General features: G+C 50.0%; 1 protein-coding gene across 3 annotated transcripts in view; it reads left to right on the top strand.

Moving 5' to 3' along the window:
• Positions 1-18,629, top strand: part of RNF165 (ring finger protein 165) — a 108,410-nt gene extending 89,781 nt beyond the window's left edge. Inside the window, exons 3-8 of one of the 3 annotated variants that reach the window (XM_036823961.1) lie at positions 255-365; positions 4,722-4,851; positions 6,516-6,620; positions 6,931-7,026; positions 11,777-11,883; positions 12,404-18,629. In XM_036823961.1, the coding sequence (XP_036679856.1) occupies positions 255-365; positions 4,722-4,851; positions 6,516-6,620; positions 6,931-7,026; positions 11,777-11,883; positions 12,404-12,521 (667 nt within the window). In that variant the 3' untranslated portion in view covers positions 12,522-18,629. The remainder of the gene's footprint in view (positions 1-254; positions 366-4,721; positions 4,852-6,515; positions 6,621-6,930; positions 7,027-11,776; positions 11,884-12,403) is intronic. The other 2 variants (XM_036823962.1, XM_036823964.1) reach the window with 2 other exon arrangements.
• Positions 18,630-18,922: the final 293 nt, after the last annotated feature.

An 18,922-nucleotide genomic window follows, 5' to 3' on the forward strand; every position in this document is an offset into this window, starting at 1 on the left:
AAAGAGACCGGGTGAGACAGCTGACCTGCAGCAGTCACACCCAGGGAGAGGCTCAGTATAGTGGGCAGCCCAGAGACAGCAGGAATTTCTGAGTCATTGGCTGCTGCCCAGGAAGCTTCCTTGGAGTTTGGGAAGAGGGCTGAAGGCCACTGCTCCATACGTAGGCTATGGGCCGGGGCTGCTGAGCACTCCTGGGAGCTGGGCTGGCCCTGGGCAGCCCTGACACCTGGATTCCTCCTTCCCTTCCGGTGCAGGCGGAGTCAGGAGCGAGTGTCTGTCCACCCTCACCGCCTCCACCCCAGCTTCGACTTCGGCCACCAACTACAGACACCTCAGCCCAGGTATTTGGCTGAGGGCACTGACTGGTGAGTGGGGTCCCTGGGGGAGGGAGGGAGGAGGGTCTTGTTTGATCCATGGAGTTCCTGTTTCCTTCACTTCAATGATGCCGGAGTCCTAGTCTTCAGGCCCCAGCTTTTGCCCTGTCCACCCTCAGGGCCAGATGGCCCCCCAAGGTCCTGGTTCCAGCAATGAGCTCAGATGTGGCTAGGTGCCATCATGTGCCCAGCCTTGGGCTCAGTGCTCATGGTACTGCAGGGGAGGAGGGGACAGGAATGAAAAGCATTTCCCAAGCTCAGGGAGTGCTGTGAACCAGTGGTCCCTGGGAGGGGGGCGGAAAGGAGAGTCTCAGGAACTAGCATGGTCAGGGAAGGCTTCCTGGAGGGCATGGGACTTGAGGAGTCCAGAGAGAAGTGCCAGGGCAAAACAGGCTCATGGAGATAGAGCCAGCTGGGTTGGAGGCAAGGACTGGGGAGATTGGCTGGGGAGAGGTTGAGGGTTTGGTTGTGGTGTCTTTGTAGGCAGTGGGCCCTTGTGAAGTCTTCCCACAGTCTCCTGCACTCAGGACAGAGGTCTTTGTTGCCCTGGGATGCAGTATTGCTTTGTTTTGGATACTTGGTCCCACACTACTCACAGGTTCTAGCTCAGGGGAGGGCTGACCTAAACTAGGGTTGGATCTAAACACCTGAACACTTGAAAAAGATGTGTAGTTCACTAAAGTATATAGAGGTAAAGAGCATCATGCCTGCAACTTATTTTTAAATAGTTTAGGGAAAAAAATCCACAGAGAACTCTGTGTGTGTGTTTGTATGTATGGATGTATACATGGAGAGAGAGAGAAGGAAATAGAAATGCAGCAAGGTAGTAAAATTTTAACACTTGGGGAATCTGAGTGAAGAGTATCCAGGAATTTTTTGCAACTTTGAGGTAAAAAAGTGTGTGTGTGTGTGTGTTTTAAAGAATGTAAAAACAAACAAAAAACCTCAACGGAAAGGGATAGGCTATTTAAAAAACAGACGTGCATTAGTGTCATTACTCAGCCATTTAGTCAGGCAAACTGGTGTGGGCAAGGGTTGCTTTGGAAGCAGCCTAGGACCGGACACCCAGGAATGATTCAAAAGGGTAGTTCTGGTTGACTGGACGCTTAAAGGCGCTTCTAGGTGCAGGAAATTGTTGTTTTAACAGGTTCCGTGTCTCCAGCCCTTGGTAGTTCTCAGGTTTTCTCTGTTAGATTTACCGTTCTCCTAAAAGATAGATTGCACCACGGCCAGCTTCAGCCCAGCCTTTTTCTAATTAGCAGATTCAAATTAGGAAGATTTAATCGTTGTTTGGATGAAATTCTGTCCCTCAGCAGGCAAGTCAATCCAGTTTAATTCTCTTCAGCACACAGAGCACCTGGGGTCCTTGTGTACGGCTGAGGGATCTGAACAAGGTCCAGCGTGGCAAGTGGGAGGGGATGGGAGACGCGGTGAGGGGACTGCTGCTGAGATGCAGGAGGGGCGGTGCGGGTTAGGCCGCCAGCTTGCTTTATTTGGCCAAATCTCCTGTGCTCCTCACTCATTTCTGTCGCTCTGCATTCCTGATCCCTGCTTGCCTGGAGAAACATAGAGGCTGGGGCCCTGAGAGGCTGGCCTGTGCCCCAGCAGGGGATGCTGGGAGGCCCCTGGGCTGAGTCCTGCCCGGGTCCACCCTGGGCCCTTTCTGCCTGTCCTGTCCCCACTTCCCAAGTAGGAGGCCCTTTCTCCTCCCTGTAATCAGCTCTGCTCCAGCAAGGGCCAGCCAAGTGGTGACGAGGGGCTTTTCATCCCACCCCTCTTTTCCAGGGAGGCCTCTTCTGCCAGGAGATGTGAGGTCTGGAAATTAGATGACAGGAAATGCATTATAGGAGGGGCTGCTCTCACCCTCTGCAAGGATCCCTGGGAGGGAGGAGGTGGGGAGTGTGTCTGCGCACCCCCCTTTCCTTTAGAGAATCATCAGAAACCACTGACTTCTGCCCTAGTCATTCCAGGAATTGGCATGCCCCAACAGCTCTCGGCCAGCCCCAGGCCTGAGGCTGCCTGGCCCTCCCCGCCTTACTTTAGGAGATTCTAGCCCTACCCAAGCAGCTGCTCTCACTGAGCATCCTGGCCTGGGGGTGTGTGGGAGCAGCAGGCCTTGGGGGATAAATCCCCCCCAATCCCCCCTTTCTGGCCTGGGCCCGATAACTTGACCCTGACCTTGAGCCCTGCTCCAGTGTGTCCGTCCTCATCGTGCTCCTCTGACTCAGTCCTGGCTTCACAGTTCTGACTCTGCCCCCAGTGCAGATGGCAGCCCTCTTGGCCACCCAGCCTTAGCCCTGCCTGGGCACCTGGGAGAGGGGGGGTAGGGGTGAGAGCTTCCTACCGTCCTTCCCCTGCAAGCAGCTCGGCCTCAGCAAAGGAGCCCTGTTCGAGGATCCTGGGTTTGGGAAGGGATTTTTTGATGAAAAGATAAAAGGGGATCCCAGAGCCCACTCAGGCCCAACCTGGGCAGATCACCCCTCTCATCTGAGGGCTGAGGTGCCTTTTGCTTCTCCACTCAGCATTCCTAGAATTGGAGGGATTCTGTTCCCAGTTCCTTGGGACTTTGCCTTTGGTAGAATTCCCTGAACATCTCTCTGCTACTTTGAATCTGTTGCATTCCCTGGGACTGCTGGGCAGGTGCTAAGAGTCAGAGTTTCTGCCACGTGAGGTGCCCCGGGGAACTCCTTTCCCCGAGGCAGGTCATGGGGTGAGCCCAGGCGAGGATCGGAAACCCTGGAGCCCCTAACTGGCTAGCCCGGGGCCATGGATTAGGCACTGGCCTTCTTCAGGCCTCCGCTGGGCCTGCAAAAGTGAGGGGCTGGACTAAGAGAATTTCTGAGTTTGCTTCCAACTGGCTCCAAGAGTTACCTCATGTCCCAAGTGACGGACTCATCCGGAGTTGTTCCAGGGATGTGGGCTAATATAGAGAGGAAATGTAGGAATATATATATGTCATGCTGTATAGACATCACACCTGGAAGCAGAAATTCCTTTAATGCTCCTCATATTAAAAAAAATGTATTTGTTGAATCAGGCTTTTTCTCCTGTAGTTTCCCCTCATCTGGATTTTGCTGGTTACGCTCTGGAGGTGTCACCTCAGACGCCCCTTGGTTTGCTAAACTCACTCTACACTGGCACCCAGGTTGCAACTTGAGCAGATTCAGCTTCAGCTTGCATTTTTTGGCAAAAAACACTTCATACGAGGTGCTATGTTCTTCCAGCAGATAGCTGGCTGTCTCTCCTGTGTGATATTAGTAGCAATTGATAATCTTCTCCCAGATCCTTTATTTCTTTAGGGGATGAAAGAAGGTGACAAATAATTGTCATTCCTTATTCATTTATTAGCTAGAAAACTTTCATAAAGAGCAATTTTCCTTCATCCACGATTTGGTTACCCTGAAGTACAGTTAACAGAGGAAAGGCAGGATAAATGTTTGGTTCTTCCCATTTATTTATTAGTTTTCAAAATGAAGCATTGGTTCCCTAGCATCCTTCAAAGGGGACCAGCTTTCTTTAGCATCATTTCATTCTCATGGATTGGAACCTATTTGATGTATTTCAGTCTATTGCAGTTACACTCATTGATACAAAATGCCCAAACTCTGCCAGTGGGAGCCTCTCCAGGATGGTTCCCGAATCCTTTTGACTTGACCTTGATAACTTCCTTGCTTTTAGTTATGACAAGATGTTTCAATCTGATGGTTCCCGAATCCTTTTGACTTGACCTTGATAACTTCCTTGCTTTTAGTTATGACAAGATGTTTCAATCTCATTTTGCACATTTTTTTTTTTTTCTGTCTCAGACTGGAACTTAGCCATTTTCCAAGGAACGCTGGATGCTTTTCAGTTGATTGATTTTTAAGTGAAATGAGTTTCCTGTATGGTGAGGAGCAGGGGCGGTGGTCCAGGAGAGCTTTCCTGCCTCACAGCTGCAGGTCCCTCTCCTATTATTTTCTCAAAGTGGTGAAAGTATGGCCTCTTCCCCCCTCCACATTATCTGGAGCTGTCATTCCTTTGCTCTGTATCCGTGATCGGCTTATTTGGATTCCTCTTTCAGCATTTCTCTCAGGGATGGGCTTTGTCTTGGGAGGGAGCTTTGGTGCACTAGTCTCAAGTAGTATGAGGCCCAGACTATTCTAGTTCCTTCGATCTAGCAGAGCCCTTCCTTCTCTGAGTCTCGGTTCCCTACGCCATAAAGAGAGGGGCAGGGCTAGGCGAGACTGAATCCCTTGCAGCTCTGGCAGTTTGTGACTCTGATTCTACTCGACGGGCTTGATGTCTGAGGTCCCTTCTGCAACCCGATGGCCGGATCACCTGTGCTTCACCGTGGCTGTGTCCCTGCAGGGATCTCAGTGTGGACACCGGCTTGAGTCCCGCTCAGTTCCAGGTGCGGCCCATGCCTCAGCACTATCAGCATTACCTAGCGACTCCTCGAATGCACCACTTTCCCCGAAACTCCTCCTCCACGCAGATGGTGAGTGAGAGGCTCTGCCAGGAAATTGACTCCCTTGCTGCCTGTTGGTGCCAATGGTGGGCTGAGGCCTGTGGCTCCCCTGTGTCCCGCCCGGCTGTGTCCTGAGCACAGGCAGGTCAGCCGCTCCCCTCCCCTCCCAGCTCCTATTCCCAACTGGGCTTGAAGGTGAAAGAAAGCAAAGCTGCTGGACCAGAAGCCAGCGCTGCTGAAAGGAGGTGGGGCATTGGGGGTGGAGCAAGGGGCCCTGTGGCAGGCCCCGGTCTAGGGGGGTGGGGGATGGAGTGAGGGAGGGTGGGGGGAAGGCTCAGGGCTAAGAGCAAGCAGCGTAGTCCCTGGACCCCATGTGGCCTCATTTAGTTAATTTATTGGGTCAGCTTCTCCCGGGGCTTTGGTTTTACTTATCCGTGAAATGGGATGAAGATGCCTGGTGTGGGGAACACGAGAGACCCCAGAAGTGGCCCCTGGGGCTGCCTGCTGATCTGGTGCTGCCTTGTGCAGGGGGCCGGCCTTCAGCGCTGCAGGGTGAGGCGACTGTGGGAGGATCCGGTTGGGTTTGGGGCCTTTACATACCTGGCATCCCCCCGAGCTGTGTGGAATGAAGGTGAAGATAGTCCACTAAAGCAGCGAAAGGCTGATTGAAAATCTTATTTCCAGACAGCTTCTTCATGCTGCTGCCCTAGAGCATAATTCGGCCCTTCCAGCCCTTGCCTTTGCCCTTTAACCACTCAGCACCTCAGTCTCCTCATTTGTAAAATGAGAGGCTTGGATGAATAATCCCAGAAGCCTTGTCAGCTCGGAAGTTCTAAGGTTCGCCTTATGAGGCACCATCTCCCAAGAATAAAAGCTAGTGGTTATTGAGCGCTCACTGCATACCAGGCACTGTTCTAATCACTAGCCTCGCAAAAACACCACACAGAAGGTTTTATCCCTGTTTTACAGATTGGCAAACTGAGGCATAGAAAGATTAAGTCCAGGATCGTGCAGGAGTAAGCTGAGGAGGTCTGACTCACAGCTGGAGACAGGGTGAGGGTCAGGGTGAGGTGAGTGAGGCAGGGCTGTGCAAGGAAAGGATCAGATCCTGTTTTTATTTAAAATTTTGATAATTTGTTCATTATGGATTTTTTGCATTAATTTTGATTTAAAAATACTACATTAAAGTATTATTTATCTTGGTTACCGAGTCATTCGGTGTCTTCTTAAATTTTGTGCCCTCACTTGCCCCACCCTGTTCTGGGCAGTACAGAGCAGAGGGGAAGGGAGTGAACTTTGCCATCCGACTGCCTGGGTTTGAAACCACGGTTCTGTCACTTACCTCATCCGTTTGTGTCTCACTTACCCTATCAGCAAAATGGGAATAGCAATTGCACCCAGGTTACAGATCAGGTGAGATGATTCAATTAATCGTTTGAAGGGCTTAACAGTGCCTGCCATGAAATAAATGCCCACTCAGGCTAGTTGTTACTTTACTGATTTTGTCATTCTTTCTGGGGCTGGTTCGGCCCAGGCTTGGTTCTTGATGAGGAGAGGGGGACACAGGAGGAGGAAACACAGCGCTTCCGAACACCGCAACATCTCAGGGGTGTGCTGATTGGCTACGGGAGGGGGAGTCAGAAGCTGGGCTCTTGGAGCCTGGAATCCTGTCTGAGGCGTTTTCTCCCCAACAGGTCGTCCATGAAATCCGAAACTACCCTTACCCTCAGCTTCACTTCCTTGCTCTCCAGGGACTGAACGCCAGCAGACACACCTCCGCTGTGCGGGAGAGCTATGAGGTACGCCCCACCGCTCTGTCTGGGGACCCTCCCGTCAGCCTGGCTCCCGCTGGGTTGGTGGAGATGCCACTGTCCCCTCCTTCCCTGGCTGGTGGTGAGGGCATGGGTGGTAGGCGTAGCCTCAGGGTTGAGAGTAGGAGAGAGAAAAAGAGAGTGAGTAGAGATCTCGCAGTCTTTGAGCATCTGACAAGTTCTTCCCGACGACGTGAATGCTTTGCAGAAGTCTGTCAGTGCCCCTCCTCCTTATCATGAGTGCATGTGCGTGTTTGCACGTGCAGAATGCACACATCCACATGTTCTCTCTTTGTAGGAGCTGCTGCAGCTCGAGGACAGGTTGGGAAATGTGACTCGGGGAGCTGTACAGAACACCATTGAGAGGTTCACCTTCCCCCACAAGTACAAGAAGGTGAGCCAACCAGCAGGTCAGCCTGCATAGTTGGGGTTGGGGTGGGGACGATCTAGTTGACCCTGGCCCAGCTTTCCACCGAGAGGCATGGTCCGAAATCTAGAAGCTTTTGCTCTGGCTAGATGCTCTGAAGCTCTGCTACCTTCCCAGGGTCTTCTCCCTTGCTTCTGCCAGGTGTGACCAGGAGGGGAGCTGGGTATGTGTGTGTGCATGTGGACTTGTGAGTGGGTGTACAGGCAGATGAATGTTTGTATCTGAATGAGGAGGGCCAAGGGAGCACCTGCACTGAAGGCTAAGATTTGCCTTAGAAAAGATTCCAAGTCCAATCTCCCATGTGGACAAACAGGCGGCTAAGGCTTCAGAGCATAGGTTTCCAGTCCTCGGTGAGTGTCAGGTTCACGTAGGCTGCTTTTAAAGCCACAGATTCACAGGCTCTACCCTAAGCCTGTGGAGGAAGACTCTCCAGGGTTATTGCTCAAGACTCTGGAGTAGGATTGGAGCCCAGGAATTGGAGTTAAATTATAAAAAAATTCAAATAAATAAGAAATTTGGAAGTAACCAATCTGTCTTTCAATAAGTAAATGGGTAAGTAAACTTTGGTAGACCCATACTATGGAATATTATTCCATGATTTAAAAAAATAAGCTATTAAGCCATGAATAGATGTGATGCAGAAAATATGTTTTAAATGCATATTACTAAGTGAAAGAAGCTGACTTGAAAAGGCTGCATACTGTATGATTCCAAATACACAGCTTTCTAGAAAAGGTAAGAGTAGACAGTAAAAAGATCCATTGTTGCCAGGGGCTTTAGGAGAGGGATAGGCAAATGAATAGGTGGATGATAGGAGACTTTTAGGGCAGTGAAACTATTTTTTTATGCTACTGTAATGGTGGACACGACATGACATTATGTATTTGTTAAACCCTTAGAACCCTAATGTAAATTAATGGACTTTATTAATAATGATGTATCACTCTTGGTGCATCAGTTGTAACAAATGTACCACACTAGTGCAAGATATTAATAGGGCAAACTCTGTGAGTTTTGAGAGGGGAAGAGAGGGAACACGCTGTATCTTCTGCTCAGTTTTCGAATAAACTAACACTGCTCTATGAAATAAAGTCTGCTATGAAAACAGGTAAATAAATACTTTTTAAAATTTAGGAATTAAAAGCTTGACAAGCACTGAGAAATTTGGAGCAGGAAAATGCTCCCGGTGGTCAAGCCGGAGCCCATCTTCACCCCCTCAGGAGGCCATAGGCTGCAGTGGTTGTGAGCACTAGATGTTGGAAACAGACGGGGCCAGTTTTGAATTTCAGTTTTACAACTGTCTTTGGGCTGCTATAACAAAATACCTTCTACTTGGTGGCTTAAACAACAGACATTTATTTCTGACAGTTTTGGAGGCTGGGAAGTCCAAGACCAAGGCACTGGCAGATTTGGTTCTTGGTGAGGGCTCTCTTCCAGGCTGGCAGACAGCTGACTTCTTGCTGTGTCCTCACATGGCAGAGAGGAAGCTCTGGTGTCTTTTCCCCTTCTTATAAGGGCACCAATCCCAACATGGGGGACCTACCTTCATGACCTCACCTAGACCTAATTACCCCCCAGAGGCCCCATCTCCATCATATTGGGAGGGGTGGTTAGGGCTTCAACATATGAATTTGGGGGAGGGGGACAAACATTCAGTCCCTAACCACCACTTATAGCTATGTAACTCCGGACAACTTACTTGGCTTTTCTGGCCCTTCCCTTGCCCTTTTTCATGCAAAATGGGAAAGATATGTTAGTAGCTGCCATAGGGGGACTCTGGGGATTCAGTGGGACAGTGCGTATACACGGCTTAGCACAGTGCCCAGTACCTGGTGAGTGCTCAGGAGTAGGGAGCTGCTCTCACCTTGATTCTAGGCTTGCCCAGGTACTCATGGTGTCAATGTCAAAGACATGAACCTTGGTCTATGCAGCTCCTCATGGAGGCACTGGATTTATCCATCAGTGATTCCAATCAACATTTACTGACACATCTATTATGTGTCAGTCATGGATAGTATGTTAATAGAGGAAACAACAGTATTTCAGTAATTAAGCGTGTCATCTGCATGGAGAAAATGATCATTCTCTGGAGGGAGAGCTTGAAGCTTCTGGAGAAGGACGTGGAAGGGAGTGAGGTGCGTTCAGGAGCCCGGGAAGAACGTCTACCTTCCTGACCAGGGTGGGCTCACTCTTGCCAGAGATGCACACTTCAGCTGTCATTACTTCAACAGGCCGAGAGGAGATAAGGAAAAGAACTAATGCTAAAAATGAAAAGGGAAAATGGACTGAACCAATGAGATAAAGAGTTGAGCTAAAAAAATTATGAGAATAAAAGGAGACTTAGGGGAATAAAATATTATAAAAACAGGAATAAGAAGAATTAAAAATGCAAAATGATAACATTTAAGATCCCCCAAAATATAAAAAAAATTAAAAAATTTAAACTGAGAGTAAAATAATATAAAACAAAAAAGGATATTTTAAAATAGCAATGATATGATAAGAATAAATAAAAATATAGTCAAAAAGAAAATATAAAAAAACAAGAATTAGGAAAAGATATGAAAATTACATACAAAATTAATGTCAATAACATCAAAGTGAAAATGGAATGTTAATGAAAATGAGAAGGTAAGGGCAAAAGGGACAGTTCCCACATAAGGTTCTATGTGGGAACCTTTAAAATACATACTAAATTAAAAATGCTGAAGAAACTTATAGTTAAAATAAAAGTTACATAGATAATGAAAAGAGAAGACAAAAACTGGAAGACCTAAAAGATTAAAAATACAAAGGAAGAAATAGGATAAGATTTGAAAAGAGACAATATAGTTTAAAGAAATATAGATTAGATATAGTAAAACAAGGTAGGACTATTAAGTTAAAATTATTAACTATAAAAAGGAAATCCTGGGGCTTCCCTGCTGGTGCAGTGGTTGAGAATCTGCCTGCCAATGCATGGGACATGGGTTCGAGCCCTGGTCTGGGAGGATCCCACATGCCGCGGAGCGACTGGGCCCGTGAGCCACAATTGCTGGGCCTGCGTGTCTGGAGCCTGTGCTCCACAACAAGAGAGGCCGCGATAATGAGAGGCCCGCGCACCGCGATGAAGAGTGGCCCCCACTTGCCACAACTAGAGAAAGCCCTCACACAGAAACGAAGACCCAGCACAGCCATAAATAAATAAATAAATAAAATTTTAAAAAAAGGAAATCCTGAATAATGATGGGAGAAAACAATAGAAAATAGTCTCAATGGTATTTTTTATGGAACTCCCTTTTCTCAAAGGGCCAACTAAAAGAAGGCCACTCCGCCAGCAAACAGAGCTGGGTTCTTAGGCAGGCAGATCATCATGACTCCATTCACACTCCAAACCCATGACAATTATATGGGACTATGGATGTAATTCTGATTTTCTGGTTAAGGGTAAACTTATTGCAGTGGGGTGTATAGGGCACAGGGAGGCTGAGAGCAGAAGGTATAGATTTTCTTGTATGTTCTAATGAGGTTACACAATTCCCCAGACTACTTTAGACTCCAGAGCTGCGGACCAGGGACCAGACTGGGGAGACCTGGCATTTAGGCCTGGCCCGAAGGTCATAGTCACTCTCTGGGTGGTCTTTATCTTGTGACTCTTCAGATCTCTCTTGGCAAAATGACCTTTAAGTCTGCTTATCCCTGGAGAGGGTAGAAAAGGTTTAGTTTTCTTCCCGTGGGTATTATCAGAATGTTTCACTGCATAGCATGGAGATGGGAACAAGAAAGTGGGCTGATTCCATTCACTGATTAGATTCCTTCCTCCCCAGAATATTTTTTTAAGCACCAATGATGTGCCTTGTACTTGACCAAGTGTGGGGCAGTATCTAAAGAAGGGTGAGCCATGGTCCACACCATCTAAGAACCTGGAACTTTCTACATAGTAGTTAACTATCTTCAAATAATTAGCACAGAATTTAAAACAGGACAATTAAAGTCAACAAGTATAAACAGAGTGCTTGCATGATGTCTAACATGGTATTAGAACTAGTGCTTACCTTTTTTAAAAATTAATACCTTTTTAAAAAAATTATAGGAGGTAATGCCCAGTGGAGGAAATCTGCCTTCATCTAGTAATGAATGAATAAGTGAATAGACATTAGTTGAGAGAAAGAGAGGAAGGAAGGAAGGAAGGGAGGGAGGGAGGGAGGGAGGGAGGAAGGAAGGGAAAGAAGAATGAATGGATGGAAGGATGGATGGACGGATGGATAGATGAAGCATGCTGAACCTGAAAGTGGAGGGAGAAGTCTGGAGGCAAGGATATAGGCTGGAAAGGATGTAAGGAGGAGTGGACAGCATGAGGGGACTAGAGAAGAGGAAGCTGTTTATGCACAAGCCATAGTTTTCCAAAGATGGGTTCATTAGGTACTCAATTCCTTTCTAAACTCTATGCCTCTAGGAGAGTATAAAGTTTATACCTGGGACATAAATTGCCTGGAAACACAAAAACTGCTTGGGCCCTTGCTCTGCTCCACTCCTGCACTCTGTATCCTGAAGCAAGGAGGGGGCATGGGGAGGAGGCAGGGAGGAGGGTCTGGGAAGCGCACAGAAGTCTGGGTGTTACTTCAGAACTTAAAAAGCGACTGACTCACAGGGAAAAGAGGCTGAAAGGGAGGGGGAGGCTGTGGATGAAAGACAGGGGCCACCAGGTGAGTCGGTGCTCTTCCTCTGCTTCACACAGCGAAGACCCCAGGACAGCAAGGGCAAGAAGGAAGAGGGGGAGGAGTCGGACACAGATGAGAAATGCACCATCTGTCTGTCTCTGCTGGAAGATGGAGAAGATGTGAGGTAGGAGCCCCGCCTTTTGAGTCCCCCCTCTTCCTTCATGGGGATTGGTGATCAGTCCTGCACCATGTGTCAGGGGTGCTTGTTGGCCTGTGCACGTGTGTGAACGTGCCAAGTGTGCACAGTGTGCTCTGTGGTTGTCCTAGGAAGGACAACCTAGGAAGGTGGGGTGTGGAACATTCTAGATGTGTGGTGCCCATGGGGTGGACTACCGGACACAAAGCTAGGAGAACAGAGAGACATTTGGCCTGAATGGATCTCAGACAAAGTCCTGGCTTCATTTCAGGTTGATCTGGAGGACCAGGAGGAGGAGGGCCTTGGGGCTTTCCTTCCTGTCATGAATTCCCATCCCAGCCACAGCCTCACTCCATGGCAGAGCCCCCAAAACCTTGTTTGGCCAGTCGCCCAGTGGTCCTGGGAGTGAGTCTCCTGGTTCCCCGAGCAGTCAGTGTCCCTTGGTTCCTGGCACAGCCCGGGGCCCTTCTCCTTGACCATTCCTCCGACTTACCCTCCTCTCTTGCAGGCGCCTACCCTGTATGCATCTCTTTCACCAACTGTGTGTGGACCAGTGGCTCGCCATGAGCAAGAAATGCCCCATCTGCCGAGTGGACATTGAGACACAACTGGGAGCTGACAGCTGAGGGAGGAATTAGCCAGTGGACGCCCCATTTTCCTTCACCAGGTCCCCCCACGGCCATAGCCCTTGCAGCCAAACTTTGCCTTCTGAGCCATTTGATGTAGAGGATAAGCCTGCAAGCACATTTTGTGGAAAGAGGAGATGGTGGTATCCGTGTCTGAGGAAAGGAGGGGGTGGGGGAAGCCCACCTGTCCAGAGTGGTGACTGCCCCGTCCGTCCGTCCATGTCCATCCGCCTGCTTTGCAGGAGGGAGGGAGCTGGCAGTGCCCGGAGCAGGGGTGGGAAGGGGGGGCCCATGCTGCTGAGAATCTAGATGTGATCCTGCAGGTCCTAGCTGATAGCCCGGCCCCTCAATCCTGTCCTTTGAAGGATTGTATATATACCTCTTGACCACGTAGAAACCATGTAGGGGTCTCTAGCTAATTCTGTGGATGGCAGCCAGAGCATGTTAGCTTAAGAAAAATGTCGTGTGTGGTGCTCTAGTCATCTGTGGTGGACATGTCGCTGTTACCGAATCCGCACCAAATAGTTCTCATTGAGTTTCTTGTTTTGGTGCCTGACTGAACCAACCAACGACAGCCCGAATCTTCCCGTCTTTACGAGAGAAAAGGAAAAAGGAATCAAAGGTGAAGAAAAAAGCCAAATCCTGTTTACGGTGAAAAAGGATGATTTTTTTTCACCCAGGTTGGGAGGCGGGAGGGGGTTCTCGTTTTGTTTTTGTTTTTGTTTTCTCTTGGCTTTTGTTTTTCTCATGTTTACAGTGCACGGAGCGTGGAGGGGCGTCCAGGAAAGAGGAGGACTGGAAAAGGAGCAGATGGGGACTTAGATGGGCCTCTGAGGGGCTCAGCCGGGGTTGGGAAGGCAGCATTTGAGTAGGCGAAGGGGAGAAGTCTGTCTTGAAGGAGGGCTCCCCACTTCCAAAGCCCATCTACTTAGCTCCAACCATCCCCCCCTCCCCCCAGTTCCACACTGAACCAGGAGGCGTCAGCTTTCAGCTAGAGCTGCCCCAGGTTCCTCGGAGCCAGGATACCCCTGCTCACGCCAGCTTCTTCCTTTCGGCTGTGCTTATGCCCTGTCACAAAGAGGTAATTTGGCCACTGCCTCTCTAATGCAAAAAATCAACCAGATGCTGAAGATAAAGTAGCATAGGTGATGGACACCTGGTCTTGGCCAAAGTGCTCTCAGCTAGCACGCAAGGGCTGAGGTCAAACACCGTGGACCTCGAGGAGGATCTTGAGCTTCCTTTGGAATGTCTCAAATCCTGATGGAGTCCCTCAGCGATGGCCCTGGCCCAGAGACCACCTTGGCTGGGTTTGGGAGGCCCTGCGTTCCTAGCCTCTGGCTCTTTCTCTGACTCTTTGATAACCTTTCTTTCTCTGTGCCTCAGTTTCCTTCTCCTTACAGTGGGGAGAAACAACAGTGCATCCCCATTTCCACCTCTTCTACCTCACCTAGATGTTGTGAGGATTAACACTCTCTGCCCAACGCATTCTGTGCTCTCTCCTGGGAACCTCCTTGGGGTTTAGGGATGGGGGTGGTGGGAGACAAGACCTGGAAGTTCCAAGTGACACCATACAGTGTGTTTTTCTGAACCACTCCATAATTTTTCTGAATCTCAAAGGGAGCAGAGAGATGGGAGGACAAGAGAATGGAGATGCGAAAGTCCACCAAATTCCAACCCCAACCCAACTTTCTTTGTCCATCTGTGGAAAACACCAGCTCAGCTAGAACTCTGCTCTCTTCCTTTGCCCCTCCTGCTCACTGCTTCTCTCTCTCATTTGCACTGCCCTCAAAGCCTCCCCCTCCCCTCACCCCTTGCCCCAGTCTCAATGCCTTTATATCAATAAGAGAAGACTAAGGGGAACAGGATACTTATCACATATATGAAGAAATTCCATAAGGTTAAGAAAATTTGAGTCTGCATTGTTGCTACAAAGGGTGAAACCAGGGCCAATGGGTAAAAATGATGGGGAGGCAGATTTTGGCTTGAGGTAGAACCTTCTAGCACATGTGGAGCTGTCAGGTGGAAGGATAGCTGCTCTGGACCGCTGCAGGCAGAGAGTGGGGGTCATGGCTTCTGGAAGGAGGGTGACTTAAGGATCTCACTCAGAACAAGAGCATCTGTACCGAGTACCTGCCAGTGCAGGTGCTGGAGGAGACAACAGCCAGGGAGACGGCATCGCCGGCCCCCAGGAGCTTACGGTCCGGTTGAGGAGCCAAGGCGATAGTGCGCAAAGGGTGACTAGTCTGATCCAAGGTTAATGGCACGAGCATTATACTGTCCCATTCAGTGGTTCCAGTGTGTGAACAGCGTCTCCAGGGCCAACGGCTGGAGAGCCCATGAGTGGGAAAGTACTTGTCGGGATTTTGGAGAGAGCTAGTTACCAGCAGCCCCGGGAAGCTGGGAACTCTCCCTACCCTGCTTTGACCCAGAGGTAGGCAGGGCGGTCCAGGGAAGGTCACTCCCCACTTAGTCTCAGTTCTTTGTTCTCCTCTCCCAGGCTGGCTTGGAAGGCCAGCAGGTGGTGGGTTGGTGGGGAGGCTGGAGGGAACGGGAGCTGGTGTCTGGCTTCCGTCTTGGCTCTTGACTGACAAAGTGGGCAGCTCTAGAACCTGCCTCCTTCTCTCTGGGCCTCAGTTTCCTCAGCTGCACACAAAGAGGTTGGATTGGATGCTTGCTAAATTTCCTTCCAACAATCACATTCTCTGATCCTCCCTAACAGCAACACATTTTTCAAGGTGGGAGAGCTGTGTGCCCACCAAGCTGTTGACAACAACCTTCCCCAAAGGCACTAACGCCTGTATCATAGGCTGAGAGTGGGATGGGTCCCCTCCTCCCCCCAGTTCTCTGCAGGCTCCCTGAGTGCCCCAGGCTAACGTTAGGCAGTGACTGGGGTGAAGGTCACCCAGAGGGGAGAGGTCAGCTCTGACTTTGGGGGAAGATCCCGGAGCGCCCCATGCCCATCTCTCTGGGGCCCTCCTACCTTGCAGGTGGGCACCTCCCAGCCCCCGGCTTCCTCAGCCGGCAGCCAGGCCGGGTGAGAAGAGAGGAGAGGGGGCTGTGCTTCTCCTCCCTCGAGGCCCCCTCCCCCCAACGTCCGGGAGCCTGGGAAGACTGGAGAAGAGGCAGGCTTCGGCCTCAGTCCCCTGCCATCCTCCTTCCGCTCAACTCAAGGGACTCAGACCCTTTCTTGACTGAGACGCATGAGTGCCTTCTGGGGCGACAGCTGCCCCAGGATTCCAGTTGGGCCTCCAGCCGCAGCGCAGCCCTGGCCGCAGCGGGTCGCCAAGGACGCCAATCTTCGAAACCCACAAACCCGGGCCACCTGGCGCGGCGGGGGCGGAGCCTGGGCTCCTCCTCCAGCTGGGCCCCCGGCCCAGCCCTCGCCCCCTACCCGTGGCGGGACTCAAGCTCCTCTTCTGCAAATGTTTCCAGCCTCCGTGCAAGTATTCTTAACTCTTTACGCCTAATGAACAAGCACAGTTTTTTTCAACGGTGAAGAAAAAGCACCAGATTTTTTTTTCCTGAAGAAATCCCCCAAGCCCCCGCCTACCGGCGGGACAGACACTCCCCGCGTGGGGCTGTAGCAACGTCTGTCAGGTCCCCCCCTCGTGTTTCATCTCCTGCGCGCGCGTAGAGCAAATGCTAGAGCGATTTCAGCTGATAGAAAAACAAAAATGAAAAAAAAAAAAAACACAAAAAACAAAAAACATGGCACGTTGCTAGTTTACAGGGTTTTGTGAGTTTAAATGCCTTATATTTAACAATCATAATTTATGACTAACTTGTAGATATCGTGGGTTCTTATTTAATTATTTTTATAGTTGTTTTGCATTTTTAATTATAATTTATTTATTTAGAAAGGATACTAATTTTTTTTATTACTCCTATTACCTCATTTTGGCGTTGTTTCTGGGAGTGGAATGCTTTGCATGCATTGGTACGACGACAAACAACTACGAATACAAAAAAAAAAAAAACTTAAATAAAATTCCGCGAACTTTATTTCGTCCAGACTATCAGGGTGTGTGATTGCAAGCTGTCCTACTGTGGTGCTGGCCTCTTTGGATACATTCCATACGAAATGCAAACCTTTGATTCTGTATGCTGTGATCCTAGTGAAAAACTCCAATATAGTGACTGTATTTAGCACATATATAAATATAATTTGCACTCGTCAGCAGACTGGGGTAAGCCTTTCACTTGCTATCCTTGCCCCTTCTCCCCAACCCCCCATCATTAACCTGTTTTTTTTCTCCTTCTCCCCGTTTCCACACCTCAGGCCACCCTGCCCCCATCCTCTGAGGAAGGTCCGGGGGCACTCTCTCCACCTGGGCTGCAAATCTCTCTGGTTCCAGAACTGGGCCCTTTGGACATTACCAGCAGGAGCGTCTGAGGGTCAAAAGCCTGATTTATTAGAACGAGCTCTGAACCGGGGGTCAGGAGGCTTGGGTTTTCAGCAGCTCTTCTGCAAACTTCCCCGTGACCTTGAGCAAGTCACTTGGACTCCCTGAGTCTCAGTTTTCTGGGCTGGGGTGAGGAAGGTGAACTGGAGGGTTTCTCTAGGGTCCCTCAGACTTGGATAGAATATGACACAGAGCCGGTGGGAGCCCACCACGCTGTGCTCCCTCATCCTCTTAGGAGAGAAGAAAGGGAAGGTGCAGGGAAGGAGGGAAGGAGAGGTGAGGAGAGGAAGAGAGTGGACTGAGAATTTATCCAGCGGATTTGCTCAAAGGAGAAACCTGGAAGGATGTCTGTCCTTTTACATGCAGCAAGATGGGTGGACACATCCCTGGACATGTGCTTTCACAAGGTTTAGTGGTCATTTGGAGAGTGAGCTGAAATCTGTGTCTTGTTAGATATGGGGACGGGGTTGGCAGACTATAAGCCCCAGACTATGGTGTTTGGGATTGGCACCCCCATCCTACCCTCTCCAGGAGGCTTTGTTGTTGAGGCATCGCCCTTGACAGCAGATTGGGGCACAGATTTTGGACCCATGGTCTCTCCTCCCAGCATCTCCTCCGCCCTCTGCCATTGCTCCAAGGGGGCTGTGGGCAGGAGGGGCTGCTGTGGAGAACGGGTGTGGGCCTCCAATCTCACTGCTCCCCAGGAGGAGTGGGAGGGGAGAGTTTGAGGAAGCAGTAGCTTCAAAGCCTGGCACAGCGGTGAGCCCAGCAGTTTTTGAGCCAAACGGAAAGAGGAGGTCCCTGTCCCCAGGGGCAGCCTCTGAGCTGCTCCGACTCTGCATGTCAGCCTCGTCCTGCCTCGCCTCCTCCCGTTTCTTTCCAGCTCATCCTTCCCTCTTGCCTCTTGACATCACTGCCTTTGCGTGGTGGAGAAATCCACCCTCCACATGAGGCCCCTGGGATGGTGCTGATTGGGAAGGGAGCGGAGGCCCAGATTCACCATGCTGCCTGGCCAGGCTTGTAAGAGTGGCTGGGCCGTGCAGGGTGCCTAAGCCCCAACTTTGCTCTGGCTGGACTGTGGGTCCCATTCCCTGGGCTTCCGGCCTGCTGCCTGCCCAGCTTCCCCTCTGCCTCCACCCTGGAGCCGTGCTTACCTGCTTTCTGTGAAGGCAGCCTGTGGAGTTGCCCACTGGGGCATAACCACCACACTGCCGGGCCTGGCGGACGCTGCCCCTTGGCAGGGCTCCTGGACAGACATGCCTTATGCTGCTCTGTGGGGTCGGAGTGGGAAGTGCCCTTTGCCCTGGCTGGCCTGTCCCCCGCCCTTCCTCACCCCCGCCTTCCCCTTCCCCAGCCCCACCCCTGGCCTTGGCAGTGGCTCATTTCTCAGCCATGGAGCCAGCGACACCAGGCCCTCGAGGGGGTAATTTGGTTGCCCCTGGTAAGTGAAAGGATTATCCTCAGTGTTGATTGTCCTTTTTTGTAATCCTCCTGCTGTTCTGTTCTGTTGTGCTGTGCAACATTTTGCTACATAGACTATTTTATAGCAGAAAGCTAGAAGAATATTTATTATGAATATTAAAGCAATAGTGCATCAATGAAAAGGCGGAGACATTAGGAATTGTGTAAATGCTTAGATTCACTTTTGGTGGATTTTTTGTACTTTATTTATAACTAATAAAAATGAACTGCATTGCTAACTACACCTCACTCGTGGAGGGTGCTTATTTCTGTGCACACCCAGGAAACGTCCAGAGAAAGCCGATCACAGACCTGTGTTCATCCAGGACACGTGGCAGTGTCTGTTGTCTCCTCATCCTCTCCCTGTCCTTCACCTGTTTCCCTTCTCCCGCCCCCCCCTTCAGCCTCCCCACTTCTCCCCCTCCCAACTCCCTTCCTCTCCCTCCTCCTCCTCTCTTATCTATTATTTTCTTTTACCTCTTTATCTCTCAAAGAATCTGTTCTATTCTGTGAAGAATCATCTCATTAACCTGTTTC

The sequence above is a fragment of the Balaenoptera musculus genome, chromosome 14, assembly GCF_009873245.2.
Source record: "Balaenoptera musculus isolate JJ_BM4_2016_0621 chromosome 14, mBalMus1.pri.v3, whole genome shotgun sequence".
NCBI lineage: Eukaryota > Metazoa > Chordata > Mammalia > Artiodactyla > Balaenopteridae > Balaenoptera > Balaenoptera musculus.